The following is a 17,755-nucleotide window of genomic DNA, read 5'->3' as shown; positions in this document are numbered from 1 at the left end:
AACCCAGGACCAACCATACACACACAGAGAGAGAGAGCAAGCGCCGGCGACGTTTGTGTAGTGGCGAAACACTGTCAATCTCAACATCATGGTGATCGTCGTCGTGGTCGTCGTGAGGACCTCCTCCTTCTCCTCACTAGCAATAAACCTCTGTGTCTTCTCCCCAAAATAAGACCACCCAAAGGAATGGGGAGTAGCAAAAGGCAATCAATATTTTGCACCACCGTCATACACCGCAAAACGAGCAAAAAGGCACCATCGCTTGCTGTTAGTTCTTTCCAAGTCCGCAGAATCGACGTGTGTGTGTGTGCGTGCTTGTTTCTTGTTCGCATTCCTGGGGGTGGGGTAGTTGGGTGGAAAGGTGAACTTCCGAGGTCCTTTAAGAGTGTCTCACCTGGGAGTGGTTGAGGTCCGTTGAGGTCATTTTCCTTCCATATGGAGGTGGGAAAACCCGGGGGCAGTTGGAAAATCACAACTCTGATACATTTCCACCTAAAAGATCTTACAGCAGAGGAAGAACCACAAACAACAGCAAGAAGACGTAACAATGTTCCGCTTGCGTTTCTTCCCTCCCTATGCATAAAATCCCCTTCTCCCATGCCCCGTAAGAAGAAGGAAAAAAACACCCATGAAAACAGCAGCATGTGCCACTAATGTAAGTTATTTATATTGAATAATTTTCGCATTTTAGCAAACGATTTTTCCGTGTCTCTTTTCCTTTCGTTCGCCCCTCCTACCCCCCATCCACCTCCCGGGGGGTGGGTGTACCATTAACGCAGCATACACGGGGTACCGGCGTTTGCATATTTTTCCACTAAACAAGACCCTGGACACGTTCCATCGCTATGTTTTCCAGCTGGGAACGAGCGACCACAAAACGCGCATTTGACGCATCCCGTGATCCGCTGTTTTGTTCGCCACCCCGGTAGTGGCCATTTTCTTCCTTCATTATACTGTACAGCCAAGAAGAGAGAAGGGGGAGGGGGGAAGGAGGGAGGGGGAAACAAAACACATTTCCCAACCTCACTTTTCATCATACACCCACACACACGTATGCCCCTAGTAAATGGGCGCTTTGCGTAGGAGATGTTGTGTTGGACTGGTCGAAGGGAAATCTCATCAAATTCTGACGAAAATCGATTTTTTTGCGGTACCCACAATTTCTCACCCCCCAACATTCGTTAACCCCTCCCGCACCCGCCCCAATGTCCTTCCACTCTTTTTCCCACCTCATCGTCGTTGTTTCTTCTTTTGGTTGAATTTTACGAATTTCTACACGACACACAAGAAGAGGAAAATCGGACGCATCTCCAAGCGTTCCACGTATGTAGAGGGGTGGAGGGAGGTGGAAGTGGGGTAGAAGAGCATGTGTGTGTGTGTACATTACAACGTTAAGCTCGGAGTTTCCATGCGTGGAATTGCGGCAACTTGGTTGGGGGGATGGAACCAAAAACAGCGCGCACTGGCAGGAATTAATTGGCTCTCCTACCACCTCATGAGTTTTAGGGATGAGTGGAAAAGAGATGAGGAAAAAGAAGAAGAAAAGGAGGGGGAGGGGGTGGAAGGAGGAGGTGAAGGGTGTGCAAACAGCCGTAGCAAAATCCTGGCCAGAAAGGGAGCACAACAAAACCGCACAAAAAAGTAGCCTTCGCTTCATGTGCCGAGATGAACCATGCCTCTACACACACACGCACACAGGGCACTACACGTTGTGTACATGAATCCGGTTTTAAGGGTTGTTTTTTTTTTGGAGCTTGTGCTTCATTTTTTTCTTCTTCTTTTGTTTATTCGACCGTTTTAACGGGATACGCAGGACACAGGACGCCTAACGTGTGGCTGCTTTTGAACGGTTTTGATTTAGATCCATCGCAAGATGGCTGCCCATGGTTGGGTGCAAAACAAAAAAGGCATTAAGTCTCTTAAAATACTTACAAAACACAAAACGCCCGTGAATCAGAGTGAGCCAAATAATCCATTTGATTGTGAACATAATGTGAAACTTACCTAGAAGAAGAAAAAAGAGAAAATAAGTTATTAAAAATATTGTTTAATCGTCCAACTTTAGGAAAAAAAAATAGATTCTTCTCTGTTTAGATCAAGCATAGAAGTCCTTAGTAGAGAGGAAAATTTCCCATTCAATAAAAAAATTGAAGGACCTGTTTCCATTCATTTTCCCAAGAAAAACATTTAAATTTTCCACTCTTCCAGTACAAGAATAATGACTGAATCGCAACGACTCAAACCGTCCTTAAAATGGCTTGAAAATATTCGTTAACAGATCGTCTACTAAACCATAAAGAGGCCAACAACATCATCACACGATTCCAGAAAAAAAAGAAACCGAAGCGTGCCTCTTAAGACGAAACAGACAGCAGAAGAAGAAAAAAAAAACGCCTCACAAGACCGGGGGTACCGGGCGAAAAGTTACTACGAGCCAGAAGTAAGTCAAAACTTTTTACGCTCGACACTTTTACGCATCGGAAGCCGGCCCAATTGGAAGTAAGCGTGAAGGGAAATTTTCATTCATTTCCCTCGGCACCTTTTGGGGGATCGAGCGCCCTAAGACGAAGCGGGAATTGGGCAGGATATGTTGGAGACGAACTTCTAGTACCTACTTTCCACGTAAGATTGATTGAAAAAGAGGCTCGGCAGCAACGGGCGACGACCATTAACAGGTTCGCCACATTCTTTCCCGTATTGCTTCCGTTCCGGGTCCTTAATTTATTTCCTAGCTGATTTCTCCGTTGGGTGTTTTTTTTTCGCCTTTCGCCTCCATGCTCTAGCGTGTGTTCGGTTTCTTCTTGGACCGACATTGGAGGAAAATCTTTCACTTTCGGTACTTTAGGTGGGTCGCTGACAGCAGCGAGGGAAAAACTTCACCCAGCTAAGGGTTCGTTGTTTTTCAATGTCATTGACATTTGAGAATGATGGTTCGCAGTCGGGTACCACTGACGGATGAACGGATTCCTGTAGAGTTCGAGGAATAAATGCAAAGGAGCCATAACCTTTGGTAACATTTCCTTTCCGGGTTGGACTTTTCTTTTTTTCCGGGTTGGACAGAAAAGGAAACAAATACGAACGAACTCACCGAAATCTTGCCGTCAAAACATCACTGCCGGAAGGTATCTTCCACCCCGGGGGTTGGGGTTTTCTTCGCTCTCCAAGGAAAACTCTCCAACAGAACCCAGATCAGTCTAAGCGCAGAGGATTTTCCGGGAAAAAAGGACCATTACGCTCCATTTGATGACCTTTTTTTCCCCCGCCCCGAACGGAGAGCTGCGTGTCCAGCACTAAGTCCAGCTATCGTGCTAACCATTTACCATGGCACCATCGCTTTGCCGTCTGGGTATGTATTTTAATATCCTTTTATAGAGGAGTTTTTTCAAGGGCAAGCCACTTTGTAACCAGTCCGAAAACCGAACGACGAACTTTTCTTTCCCTTTTTACGACGCACACGGGGACGCAGACGGCAAGTCACAGACAAGTTGTATCGAGAAGAAGTAAAACAAAAATTGCCCTTACGGAATGATACGACAGCATTCGATGATGGTCATCTTTAGTGTCTTTCCTCCCCAAAATCCCCAAGTGCATTTCTACTGCCATAAAAATAAATATTCCTCTTCATGTTTCTGCCAGCAGCGATAAAGGGCATCGACCCTTTCGGAGGTTTTGGACGTGGGAAGGGATGAATTTTTACAACCATTTGTATATAGGGGAACCGAGTCGCTTCCCGTCTTGGCCGACGACGTGCACATAAAGATATTTTACTCCTTTATGTTTCTTAAAGCTTTCCACTCGATTTAGTGTGATTTTTTCCTCCTGTGAATGTTTCTAATCGTTGTTGGTATGTGTATCGATCTTTCGAATTTCAACCACACGTCAGCCAGATGTAGATAAATGTCTGTTCGGGGTTCTTTTGACCCAGAAGTGGGATTTTTCACTGAAATCAACAAGCAGTAAGATGCTTTTTTATTTTATTTTTTGCTTTAACTTAGTCATGAGTTTATTTTTTTTGGTAGTAGAGATATATTGACTTGATTTTATTGAAGCTTTAATTTAATAAATCATTTCATCTCATTTTATTAAACAAATTTTAGCAGCCAACAAAGCAAACAATTCGCAACTTTGTGAAGTTTGAATTTTAATTAATGTTTAATATCATCAAACGAAGTGACGTAATGCCACCAAAAAAGCTAATGAATTTATCGAGCCAAGGTCATTGGAACAGTTTTTAATTTGCTCCAAACAGCTGATGCAACGTACGCATTCTCAACTACAAATGTAAATGTGAATTGTGCATCGTCCATACCACGAACCACTCCCCCTCCCTATGCTGGTATCACACAGATATCATGGCAAACATGAAACATATATTTTAATTCACATCGCGAACAAACATATGTGTGCCGTTGCACACGTGCAACTCATAAATACACGTGTCTTTTCCCGCTCTGCAGTGCGTTTCGATCGTTTCCATCTCAATTAAAACCCAACCCGGTACCGAAACCGGGATTTACTACGGGGACAGGAATTAAAATAAAATATGTTTCAACACAAAAACCCCGATACCCGGTTGCCGCGTGTTGCAACCATTTTGATGAGCAACAGTTTCGACCGTATTTTTTTTTCTTTTTGTGCATTGAATGCATCTCGCCCCCCAAAAACGAGTAAATGCACACACGGTGTGTGTGTGCAACCGTGGTATGTGTGAACGAAATGATGCGTGGGAAGGGGGGCTCACACCCTTTCTCCAATGTGTTTATCTTCTCCGTGCTGGAAACCGTTATGCGAATTTTATCAGTACGCGCACCGGAAACGAGATGTGATGCACGGCCGAAATTCAGCACCGAAAATCCGTAACACACGGTACGGTGCCGGCGATGCAACACAGTGGTTTTAGTTAGTTGTGAATGAAAATGAATTAAATGTGATGGTCACTTGTTTGCTCTCTATCTCTCTCTCTCTCCTTCTCGGTGTCCAACAAGCGCGAAAAGGGGGGTGTTTTTCCACCACCCTTTGGACGATCCCTTCACAAAGGTGAAAGTTGTGGATACACCACGGTTACGCTTGTACAACCCGGTTCTGGGTTGTGAGGATAAAGGGAAAAAAGGTAAATACCGGACACATGGGAACACAAAAATACTCCCTCTCGGTACCTTTTGCATACTTTCTTCCTCTCTCCTCCCGCCCTCCTTACTACTATCATCCCTACACACACTAACATTTCGCGGTAGTAAAAATGTGAATGAACGTAAACCGAGCCAACGTTTGCATGAGTTGTGCCCTGGCGAGTCTCCCCGATTTCCGGGTGCAAAAGGACAGCATATAACAAAAAAAATGGCCGCTTGCACACGCAAATCTACGCCACAACTTCACCATCATCAGTGCAGCGAAATGAAAACTGAAAATTGTAGCAGAAAGAAATGGCCAGCACCAGATAGGGTTGCGGGAAAAACTACTCCACCCGAAACAGCTCTAGCGGATGGTGGCAAATGGCACTGGAGTTAAACATTTACTATATGTTTAAATTAGAGCACATGCAATTTAACCTTGACCAAGCGGGAAACGACACAGAAAGACAGATAGAGGTCTTTTTTTTGGTAGCACGCTTTTCCACCAGTTTTCGATTTGTTTTATTAAAAACCGATCGAATTTAGCAATGGAGTACGCGTGCGTGTGCGTATTTCATCAGTTCGAGCTCCGGCACAACATAAAACTGAAAACGGTTCTACCTGAAATTGGGAAAATCATCGATAAGGTCCTGATTTTTTCTAATTTATTCATCGAAAGGACATTGAAAAATCATTCGGTTGGTGTGTTTTTTTAACCTCCTTCAAGTATCGATTACTCGAGCAGCTTGAAAGCGAAAGTATTTTTAATATTTATCAATCGATTGAGAGGGTGGTTTTGGGATGTGCTGCTACTGGATGGAAAATGGTTTGAAATTTTCATGAAATTAGCTTCTTTCAAAACGCAAACGCAATTCTGTAACAATTTTCCTAACGGCAGAGATGGAAGAATTATTCTTCATTTCGACTAAATTGCTGCTCACCAGCTTCACCAGAGACACAACCCATTTTGAAGATGAAAAAGCTCATAAAGCGGACAAAAAGCACATTAAAAAAAACAAGGCGAACCAACAAGCAAACACACATAACACGTAATTTAATTAAACTAACTTCTCCTAACAATCACGCCCGTCCACCACCAACCAGAACAAGGAGGGGGCATTCGTCATGTTTGGCGTGAGCATAAAATGAAACGAAGCATCCCCTAGCATCCGACCACCGGTTCGCGCCGTCTCGACGTCGATCTGCAGTAAAAATGGTTGCCAATTTACCCTTGCTTGAACACAAAAAAAGCATGGCAGCACGGAACGGATCTCGCCCCAGTTCCGAAACGGTGAAGGAAAACAACCACGAAAAGAAAACCCATTCTCGTCCAACCGAGAGGTTGTGTTCTTGGTGAAGATTGTTCTTCGTTGGCCAGACAGAACCGCCGGTCGGTGTTCTGGGAGTCACTGCACGATTAAGTGCCTGGCAGAAGCAGACAAAACGTGTCGTTTGTGTGTGTGTGTGTGCCCACGTCATGAACTGCAGCCCGACCCCGAAGAGTGCATCAGCACCGGGAGGCGAAACCACTAACGTCAAAAGACGGTGAACACTTTTATGACTGCCAAACACGTAAAGCCATCATTTCAGAGTCTGTGTCCAAATGAAAAGAACCCAAATGGGATTGGGGATGAAGCTGGAGCACGGGGGGGTTGATGGGAGGCAACAAACACAGAAGCTAAATACAACAAAAAACACACACAAAGATCGAGTGAAAATAAAAATTGGTCTCGGACTGGGTAAACATTGGTGCTCCACAAGGTTCCACAGAAGCAAGGACGGAAAGTCTGTAATAAACCATTATTACAAGTTGGCCAAAAACGGAACGAATCGTTTAACATATTTTGCACCCAAGGGTAAGTGATGGTGATGCTTCTCGCCACCAAACACACGTGAAATGCATTTCTAACGAAGTGATTATATCCAGTGGTCCGGTCCGTATGTCCAGCCATATGAAAGTGAAATCCTTCGTTTATTAGTATGCATTTTTCTGTTTTTTTGTTGGTGTTTTTACTTAATGCACGTAATCGGTAATTTTATGCCAACTGTTCTCATGCTCTCGAAGAATTGTTTTACCTTTCTGCTCGAGACACCTTCGAAGGCTTGAAGTCGATTGGGATTGTGAACTTTGCCAGCATGGACCGCACAAAGCTCGGATGCGGTGCGCTTGCTAGCCTTGAAGGAATCTGGTTGTCCTTCGGACCTTATTGCCTTTGCGCTTTTGCGTTGCTCTGGTAATGCCCGCTGGTGGAACGTAGGAAAAATTATGCATCAAGCGTCGGGGTAAGGTCGGATTGAATTTTTAACCAGCAAAAATGAACTTTTGCCTTCTCATTGCTACTCTACTTCTAGTGTGATGTCCTTAATACTTGGGGATATTTAATAAGTTGTTTCTTGATGATAGCTGACCATGTAAGAAAATGTAGAATAATTAAATAATTTATCGTTAAGCTTTTTGTGTAATGTTAAGGAAATAGTCTAGTCTTTAAAATTTCCGTTGTACTTCATGTAAACATTGTCTGAAGTTCCTGAGACACTTTGTTCCATAAACATCGGGCAAAAAGCGGATCGTGATCATCTCCAAACCTTGTTCTCAAGGTTGGTAGACGTTAGAACTCTACAACAGTTCGATTAATCTGATTAATTAATTTCTATCATCAAAAACAATTGACGTTTCGATAGAAGTTTTTAGTTCATTTTTGCATCAAAAAATCTGTTTTTTTTAATCTTAAAAAATTTATACAGTTCAACGTATTATGATATAAAATTGGCCTAAATTAGAGAATTATTCCCAATTGTTATCCTTCCCGATATTCATTTTCACTTGCCAATATTTTTACAGCATTTCGTACCATTTTCGGTTTACATTGCGAACCACATCGCACTACAGCAAAATATCGCCTTGGTGCGCAGTTCACCTTAGGGAAGAGAAAGTTTGCCAACGTTCGACCCATTCCGGAAACCGCGAAACAATCCACCCACATATACACTCAACAACAACAACAACAACAGCAAAAAAGAAGCGATAAAACACGAGTCAACAAAACCGGATTGCAAATGTGTGTTATACCATCGCATGCTGCATTTGGCGAAAGCATTTGAAGGTGGTAGCGCAGTTTGCACTTGCATCTTTGGTTGCATTTTAAAAACGCACAGCGTCATGCAATCATGAGAAAATAAACAAAATTATTATAGCAAAAGAAAAACAGAAACTATTGAACGAAACGAGCGCTGTATTTGTGTGGGTATTGGATGCTATAAACAAATAGTAAAATCATGAACGGCACCATAACTTGTTGCACTCGGATTGCGAAAGAAGTGATAATAAAATTGAACAGAAAAAATAAGCAAACAACTCAAGAGCTCACTTTCACCTTCTACAGAAATATTGCAACTATTTAAAGCTTTATCGGTTTAACTGTGCTTTTGCGCAATTAAACAAGCAAATCCCTTCGGCCGCAAAGCAAGAACACCCTTTAGAATGCCGCCAGCCTGAACCCTTTATTATGCACGCAAACCGAACCGGACCATGGTGCCGGAGCCGGTTTTGCTGTCGCTCTACACGGGGCCTCTACACAGCTCTACTCAGATGGGATTTTTTTTCTTATTTTATTCCCTTTATCCTCACAGATGCCCTCGTTCTGCGTTGCGAACTTCATGGGACGTTTTGCACTTTTATTTTAATATGCATAACATAAATACACGGCGAACGATGTCGAGCAGGGCACAAAACATAACGAATACTGCTGCTATAAGCAGAAAATAAAGATAGAGGGAAAGAGAGAGAGAGAGACAGAAATGACGATGAGATGCATTTGCAGACACAGAACGATCCCCGATACCCGACCGGTTCCTGCAGCATCCAGATATGACCAAAAGTCGCGTCCGAATGGAGACGACGACTGTGTGCAAAATGTAGGTCAGACGATAATGAGAAAATTTCCCTTTCGTTCCAAAAGGATAGTTGGCGAATGAATTCCATTTTTATTCACTTTTTTTTTGCTTGCTTGTTTAATCGTGGGTGTTGAAAATTTGGGTGATAAAACTCCTCCAGCACTTTACTTTATTCTTGTGAACAAAATGAAAAGCTTTGTTTTGTGAGTTCTTTTAAAAAATGTATTTTAAAGTTTTATATACAAATTATGTAACTTGCGCTTCTATTCCGTCCCTTCCCTGGAGCAAAACTTCACAGGATTTATGGCCGTTTAAAGTGAAAAGCAAAACACGGATGGTTTCTTCCTCTTGTACGTTTCTGCCTTTCTGTCGCCGACAAAGGGCGGTCCACCAAAAACCGTCCGGAGGTCAAACAACAACACTCCCCCCTTAAACCACCGAAGCTGCAAGTATGTTCCCATAAATATTCAATGAGTTAATGCCCGAGTCAGTGAAATATTGAAGAAGAAAAAAAAATGCACACAACCGTATGGAAGAAAAGCGGCAATACGAGGACGCACACTCTCCTTCACACAGTTAACCAACCTATGCTACGATAATAAGCTGCATTGTAAAACATTGACACACAAAGAACGAAGATACCAAAACCGGTGTAACATTCGCATCGGCGAGCAGGAGAAGAAAGAAGAAAAACAAAAAGAAACAAACATAACATAAAAAAAGATAAAAAAAAAAGTTTTACAAGAAGAAGCAAAAGAAACAAGCTAGCAAAACAACAACACAAGAAAACACGACGAAAAGGAAAACATCCTGCAAATAATGCACGCATACACATAAAACAGGGTAAAACAGCACAACACAACAGCACAACAACCGTTCGAATATTTATGAGCGATTGTTTGTTGTTTTCGTGTTGGCGAACTTTATGTTTCCTGCTGGCGGTGCCTTTTCGTGCGAAGGCTTTTCCCTGGCACTGGTGTTCAAACTTTTGCAAAGCTGCTATAAAATTATAGAACATAAATAAAGTGTTATGTAAATTGTTAAAAAAAAATGTAAAAGAAAAACAACTATTTGTCGTAAGAGGTGTGTTTTCCTGGTTGGTGAGATTTATCTTTCTTGAGATTTTCCACGCATTTCATTTTCCAAGGCAAAAATAGTAATATTAACACTTGTGGAAATAACTTTCCATTGAACGCATATTCCTGTTTTGCATTTTTCACCATTTCTAGCAAAACTTGTATGGTGTAAAAATCATATTTCTTCTTGATTTATTTGATGCACAATTATGATTAACTATCCCACCCAGCCAGCCGTACACTGGACGGTTCCTTACTTTTCATACGAAATTATCATTTCCTCGCACAAGCTGCATTCCCGGATCTGAAACGCACGTGTTCGCCAGTTCACGTTTTGTTCGTGCAGAAAGCAATCGAACGGGACACGGGCGTAAGAGTCGCAAAACTGCATGATACATACGCAAATGTGAGCGGGGGAACAAAATTTACAATTTAAATGCCCTCTCTCGTTTGCTCGCTTCTTTGGCTCGTTTGTGTTGGCCGCCTGTCCTCGAATTTTTCAAACCTTCACATCTCGGTTTGTGGATTAAAGATGCGCTCGATTTCGAAGTTTGTGCTACAAACGCAAGGGTCGGCAACCGCCACGTTTGGGGATGATGTGTTTGTGGTGAGGATGCATACAGATGCACCGAAAGTAGGTTATCGAGAAAGTATATAATATTGAATTAAAAAAAAAGTTTTATACCACAAAATACGAGGTCACCAATGAGAGTTATTTCAAATACTCTCGGGGAGCGGATTAATTAAATTAATTTCAAATTCTTCCCTCAAAAACTGATGTACAAAACAATCCTGTACCATCGTCCATTACGGTGTGGCCCATGGTGACACGGAACAGGTTTTTCCTTTCTCTAAACATTCGCGTAAGTTATTTAGAACGAACGGTACTTTTGTCCATCGCTCGTTGGCTGCAACGAGGCTGCAACCGGAAGAGAAACAGTCCAGGGTGCAGCGCGCACAGTACCACCGACCGAAAGATGCGCCATGCACATTCTGCGGCCACTAGCAACAACTGTGCAATGTAGGATGGGAAAACAGTTTTCCAAGTTCAGCACGCCAACCATTCCCTTAACCTTTGTTTACATTTTTCTTTCGCTTCTCTCTGCCTCATTCTTGTCCGAGCCGTTTAGACGACAAAGTTTACTGAAGGCTTTATACGAGCTTTCCTTAGGCGGGATTGTAATGCACCGGGGTCAGTGTGTCACCGAGTAATGAGCAATGAGATTTGTATTTCCAAGTCCTATTCCGATAATGACATCAGATCTTCACAAACAAAGCAAAACAAAAATAGTCACTGAAATGGGAAGAAACTGACTGCTACAAAAGATGTCTATTAATCACGACCAAACAGTAAAAAACAAACTCTTCCCCCGGGAAGGGATATAAATACTGATTCCGATCGAATGAGATAAACGTTCGTTTGATGGTGCCGAAGAAGCGGACAAAAACAAGCAAAAACCCAGGTTCAACAGGTAGCGCGTCTCCCGTTTTTGAGGTTCCGCTTGATGATCTGCTCAAGTGTCTTGCGGTCTGAAGTAGCAACTCTTTAACGTCAACAAACGATCAGCCGGACATTCGAAAGACTCGTAACGAGAAATGGAAAGTGAATGGTGTACAAAATGGGCAAGAAAGAGAGAGAGAGAGAGACCCATCGTGTATCGCTTGGAATCACCTCCATGAAGCCAAAACCTATCCCAATAAAGACTACCGATCGCATCCGTTGAGAAAGGCCTCATAATCATCGCCCGAAAGACATAAAAGCTACCGCCACGAGAAGCCGCCACAGACCAACATAGCAAACAACAACAAACAAAAACTGGAGCTGTACATGGGTCTAGTGGTACTACCTGCCGAGTTGTGGAACGTGGCGGCCTTTTATTCCCTCACCGAAACATATCGCAGTTAAAGAGTCTCGTGCCGTCAAAAGAAGAGAAGGTGTTGATGATGGCGCTAAGCCATTCCGAAACACACACACAAAACACCCCACGATGAGCAGCTGACGATGGAGGTCTTTAAAAAAAAGGCCCACCCAAGCAAGAAGATATACGAGCAGATGCCTCCCTGTGGAGCAGCCGCTGGAAACGAGATTCTTCCCAAAAACTTCCGAAATCTGTTTGCCGTCAGCACCGACCGATACTTGATATCTCTTTTATTATGCTACTCGTTCGCCGCTATGTGCCGTCCTTCTGTGCGTTATTTCTTTTCTCCCGTGGGGTTACACCTCTTTCCCTTTGGGGAGCGGTTCTAAGGTTCTGCACGTTTTCAATCCTTCTGGCAGAGGCCCGCTCTGCCACAGAGGCAGAGCGTTGGTTAGCAGGGAATTGGAATGACGATATCGTTTCATATGCCGCGTCAATGCGAACAGTGGGTACGATACGTTCAGCTTAATGTCTGTACGAAAGAGGCAACTACAGATTTTGAGGAAACCTTCCACCCGAATGTCTGAAGGTATCTCTTGAAGGAAAAATTATGAATCCCTTTATTGGGTAGAGATCTTGATGATAGACATGACTGATGGAGAAAAAAACTCAACGAGCACTTTATTTTGACCAAACATCACATGAACAGATGCCCATCGTACCAATTCCCAGCCAAGAAGTCATAGCCATAGTGTGAACGAACGATGGCACACTTTCTCACTTCGGGGCGTAATCTTTTCCGTTCTATCTGCGGTTATTCTTCTTACGGACTGCCGCAAACCAAGCACACGGCACACGCCACTGCAGCACGGCCCGGCTCTAGTGTGGTCTCGTCTACTTCCAGCGTCTAGCAGTCGTCGATGAAGATATGTATGTTTCCCGTTTGACGTACCATATCTCGGAATCGAATCAAACGGTCTAACCCATTCCAAACACACATTCATCCGCACCGTAGGATGACGTGGCACGTGCCTCCATACTGTCTAAGGCAACCCAGACGACGATGAGCGCAAAACCTCTAAACACTTGGGTTGGGGAAATCCCAAAAGCCAAACCAGACCGTACGCCGTCGTCGTCGTCGTCGTCCCGGGACACCGTATCGGTATGGCATCAAACACATTTGCAGTCAAAGCTAGCACACGAGATGCAAAGAAATGTGTACGACCTTCCGCCGGCCTGAAACGACCGGCAGCAGACCGTACCGTACCGAACGGCAGCTATAGAAGGATGAACTTGAAAACGATTAAGCTCCCGAGTTCGCACCCCGCGGATGCAGATGGGGTAAAGAATTCGTTACACGGAAGCCAAAGAAGACCCCGGGTTCAAATCATCTTGCGCCAAACCGTCAGACACTTTGTGTCGGCACTGGTTGTGTGTGGGCTTGGGGTTTTGTTTTTTTGTGTTGCTGCCTTCTGTGGTCGTGCTCGACTTCTGTGTTGGCGCGTGACGCTCTAGGGAGAATCGCTTTCTGCCTGTGAACGTGTCGACGGGAAAACCAGCGAACACAAACCCTCACACAAAACGAAACCATGCCAAATGGCTTTTACTTTCCTTCGAAACGGTTTTGGATAAGTAGCAGAGGCACGCCAACAAACGGAGCATACGACACTCTCTGCTGGGTGCCTCTGCTGGCGTACGGCAAAACACATTCAGTAGCCACCGGTTGCTCTGCCAAAGCTCAGGGAAAAACCCCGGCAATGACACGATAAAAAAGGAAACACACACATACACGCAAGTGCTTGACATAAAAATTCGCAGTCAATGGAGTAGTAAAAGTCCACGTTAACTCTTCGTCATCAACACTACCCATTCGGCTGCGATAACTATCCCTCCAACGGAAGAGCTGTGTGTTCTACTTGTGGTAGATAGGATGCGCAGGACACTTTTTTTTCTCCTCCACCCGAGAAATGCGACCAAACCACGGTAAAAGCACGCTGCCACGTAAGAAGTGTCTAGCAACTCGAACCTAACCAGGTCTTTCAGCTGATCTTTGGATGGCAGTGGAGTCCTAGATTGTAGCTTGGGGATGGTACAAAACAAAGAGCAAAAAAAAAGACCTCCAACCACTTCGCTTTTGGCTGCAAACCAAAGCGGAAAGTCGTCATCATGTTCGTCCGTACTGGGTGGTTTTGCGTCCATTTTCCTTCTGTCTGTGTGTTGGCCCGTTCCGGTACGACTATAGCTGAAAGGAGAGCCTTTTCCACATGCAATAGCTGAAGGCGCGCCCGAACGCTCACAGGACAAGTTCTGGGCAATGGTTGCAACCGTGGGGGGTTCGGTACTATTCCATCTGTTCTCAAGCCGGCCGGTTCAGACGGGGTTCCGTTGTCAGAACGAGCAACAAGTAAAAGTTTCACACCCGGTAAACCTCTCTCCTCAACGGTTGAGGATTTCATTCCAAGAATAACTTCTACACCGGCAAAAGGAAAAAAGTGTATCACAACACTCCTAAATACCGGCCACTGCAGCCACGGTTCCGCCTCAGGTTATGCCCGGGAGTTATGGGCTAACTGAGCAGAACAGGGCTAAACCAAGGAAAAAAAAGAAGGAAAGAATACAGAAACTTCTTCAGTCAACTTTTTTTCCCCAGTGTTGCTTCCCTTTTGGCACACGACTAAAACAGAAGGCATCTTCCGATGCCGGTTTAGACATGGCCGGAGAAAAAAAATCCGGAAAAAACCCCAACATCTATGTGGCACAGAACCGGAATACATAAGAACTTGTGATGCTTACAAGAAAATGGAACTAACATTCAACAATTCATTCTGCATCCTTTTTCGAACGTCCGGTTGTGGGAGAGTGGGTTTCCATTCAGCTACAGACAGCATCCGACAGCAATCATAAACGGTCAAATGGCCATGACCCATGATCGACTCTTCATAACCGTACCGGCACAAGACGATGATGGCAAATGAAATAAAATTTAATAAAAAAAGAAAACCAAACGATAAGAATCAGCTGACAGGAACAGCCGGGTGGGAGGCTTGGAAACATCATCATTTTATAGATTCGAGAAAAGGGATCCTTTTTATGGTTCTTGGACGACCTTCGTTGGCTATAAATATATTTATTGACAAAACGGAAAGAGTCAAAGACCGGGAACCGTAAACAGTGTGCCATATGTCTCGAATCTGTACGATTTATACGAGATGAAAGAAAAATAGGAGATGTCGTTAAGAACCCTTCCACGTCTCCAGAATTCATTTGAGATCCAGAGGAATCTTTTGAGTAGTCAAAAGCAAAGATTCATACTTTCCAAAGAACGGTATTCTGTAGATTTAAAACTCCAACTCACTCCTCATTCTATTCCAATTACAATCAAAACTCATCCTTTGCTTTAGTTCCAGCGAAGGCAGATTTCCTAGGAATTCCTGGAGTATTCAACACACTGTCTGGAAAAGCCTCAGAACCTCAACAAAACCAAACACAACAACCATAATCCTGTACATGCTCTTTCCTTTGCTACCATTTAAAACCCGTCACGATGTGTTTTAAGTAGCATCCAACTTTGTACAAGGTTGACTTCTTGCCGGTATTGCTACCGACAAGCGCCGAGGAAACGCTGACCCCAGGAGTTCTTAGAGAAGCAGACAAACCACCGTACCGCATCGCATCGTCACCTCAACCAGACGTATTTCGCTTCACCAGGCCGAAAAGGGACGAAAAAGGATACGAATCCAATTCCCTTTTGCTGGGGGGTAGCGTAGAAACATTGGAAGCTTCCAGGGGAAAAAAAGGGAGATGTTTTGTCTGGCAAAGTATTCCACAATCCGGAATCGTTCGAAAGAATGTCATAAAAGTAAGCGCTTAGTAAGGACGGAAGACGACGACGACGACGATGATGATGACGATGGCGTCTACCATTTCGTCCGCGCTATGTGCGAAAGTTACAGAAACCGACAAAGGGACGACGATATTGGAAGCTGATGCTTTAGGAATAGCGGTTGTGAAAGGCTACAACGATTACGTTTACGACTGCTACTACTACTACGCGTTCACCGTTGGCAAGGCCTTTCGTCTGTCTGCCGCAATTGGGAGAGGCGGGGGTTCCTCTCGGTATGCTCTTGAGGGTTTTTGGCTCGATGTCGTCGCCGTACTTTTTGACTTTGATTTTTTGGGGCAAAGTAGCTAGGGGAGGCGTTGAAGGGTAGATACTTTGGTTGAAGGAAAACATTGTCGTCTGGGTATTGGTGCTTTCGCTTTCACATTCGCACACACTGCCACTAGACGTGGGGCGATAGAAGGTATACTATCCCATCAGCCGGAAGCACTACGGAATCATATGATCCGGAGCGTAAAACCCGTACTCGTCGTTGATTTCCGGCGCGTTAACGGAGACCATTCATAGGTCGTTCGCACAACAACAAAAAAAAGAAGGAACATGATTACCGAACTCATGTTGAGGCAGATCCGGCATTCAAGGGCAAGGATCCGTACGCCGTTACAGTGCCGAAGGATAATCAACGCGCTGCGTCTCAAAGGATTAAACTTTGGTTCTATCGTAACCGGTCTCGTCGAAAAGTTTGCTGTACATTTTACAAGGTTTGGAATATAAGTAACATTGCGTGTTTTTCTTACCCCGCCACCACGTCCTCGTCCGCGGCCACGCTTCCCTTCAGCGCGGATGGCCTGTCCGTTGGCGTCGTACGACACGATCTAGAGTAGGGTAACCGCCACAATACGCGTGTGGAGTCAAACAGGGGATACATTATTTGAAGATGGAAAAGTTTTACAGGAATGTGTTTTTTTAAAAGTCACATTTGAAGTATGCAACGGGTTGGATAGAGGAACGGGAAGAGAAAAAAGAGAAGACCAAGAAACGGGAAAAATGAATTTATTGAAATCACCGAAGCAATTGAGAATAACTTGACTTTGTAATACAAATATTCAACTCTCTAAACACAACTTCACACTTGGCTAGAGAACATATACTAGAGGGAATAGGTACATTTCTACCGTAAAAAATACCACAAGTGCGATAATTGTTTTGCAGTAAGCTAAATAAAAGCAAAACGAAAACAATATATTGAAATAAAATAAGATCATTAAACTATCTACAGGAACTGTCGCTATCCGACGGCATTTACACATTGCCAAGGTACAAATTTATTTCCTTTATCTTCAACACAACACAAATTAAAATCGTAATTTAATGTCATTTCTATTACCAGCCTCAATCAATCAATTTATGTCCACCGATTCCGATCGACATATTTATGTCGATACTATTTCAATCCTTCTTAGCAATACGTCCCTCCCCCCGGCATAAAGCGTTGTGCAATTGAACCAAATTGTACGACAATTTTATGCCTTTTTATTCGCACGAATTTTCCACCACGGTTTAGTTCCGCTTGTTTTCCTCTCCTTTTCTCCATGATGCTCCTTTCCAACCCTAACCCTCGGGGGCAGTAAGCACAACCGAAATGCCTTCTTATCTTCATCCTCTAATAAGTGATCGGAAACTGCGCGAAACATAAACTAGACTTTCACTCGTGGTCTGTCGGTTTGGATTTTCTTCCTTTTTTTTTTTGAACGTTATTTCTCTTCGTTTCCGTTCCGATTACAACGGTCTTTTTGCCGCAAAAATAGGATTCAATGGATGGATCGGCAATGCGATTAATTTATATGCAAAATAAATTTAACTTATCTCATGTGAGGAACCGTGGAACGTGTTAGAGGGTTTCTTGCCTTTTTGTGCCCCGTACTGTGAACCACCTTCCCCCCCCCCCCCCCCCCCCCCCTTCCCCTTTTCACC

At 43.8% G+C, this 17,755-nt stretch overlaps 1 protein-coding gene across 6 annotated transcripts in view; it reads right to left on the bottom strand.

The window, feature by feature from the left end:
- LOC125770622 (DNA N6-methyl adenine demethylase) overlaps positions 1 to 17,755 on the bottom strand; it is a 161,339-nt gene that overhangs the window by 103,727 nt on the left and 39,857 nt on the right. For 4 of the 6 annotated variants that reach the window (XM_049440461.1, XM_049440462.1, XM_049440463.1 and 1 more), the window contains exon 5: positions 16,579 to 16,656. The exons of the other annotated variants lie outside the window; for them this stretch is intronic. In XM_049440461.1, coding sequence (XP_049296418.1) covers positions 16,579 to 16,656 — 78 coding nt within the window. The remainder of the gene's footprint in view (positions 1 to 16,578; positions 16,657 to 17,755) is intronic. 6 annotated transcript variants of the gene reach the window in all.

This window comes from Anopheles funestus, chromosome 3RL, assembly GCF_943734845.2.
Source record: "Anopheles funestus chromosome 3RL, idAnoFuneDA-416_04, whole genome shotgun sequence".
In the NCBI taxonomy this organism is placed as follows: Eukaryota; Metazoa; Arthropoda; class Insecta; order Diptera; family Culicidae; genus Anopheles; species Anopheles funestus.
The sequence above is the reverse complement of the archived record's forward strand: the minus strand, read 5'-3'. Positions and strand labels throughout refer to the sequence as shown.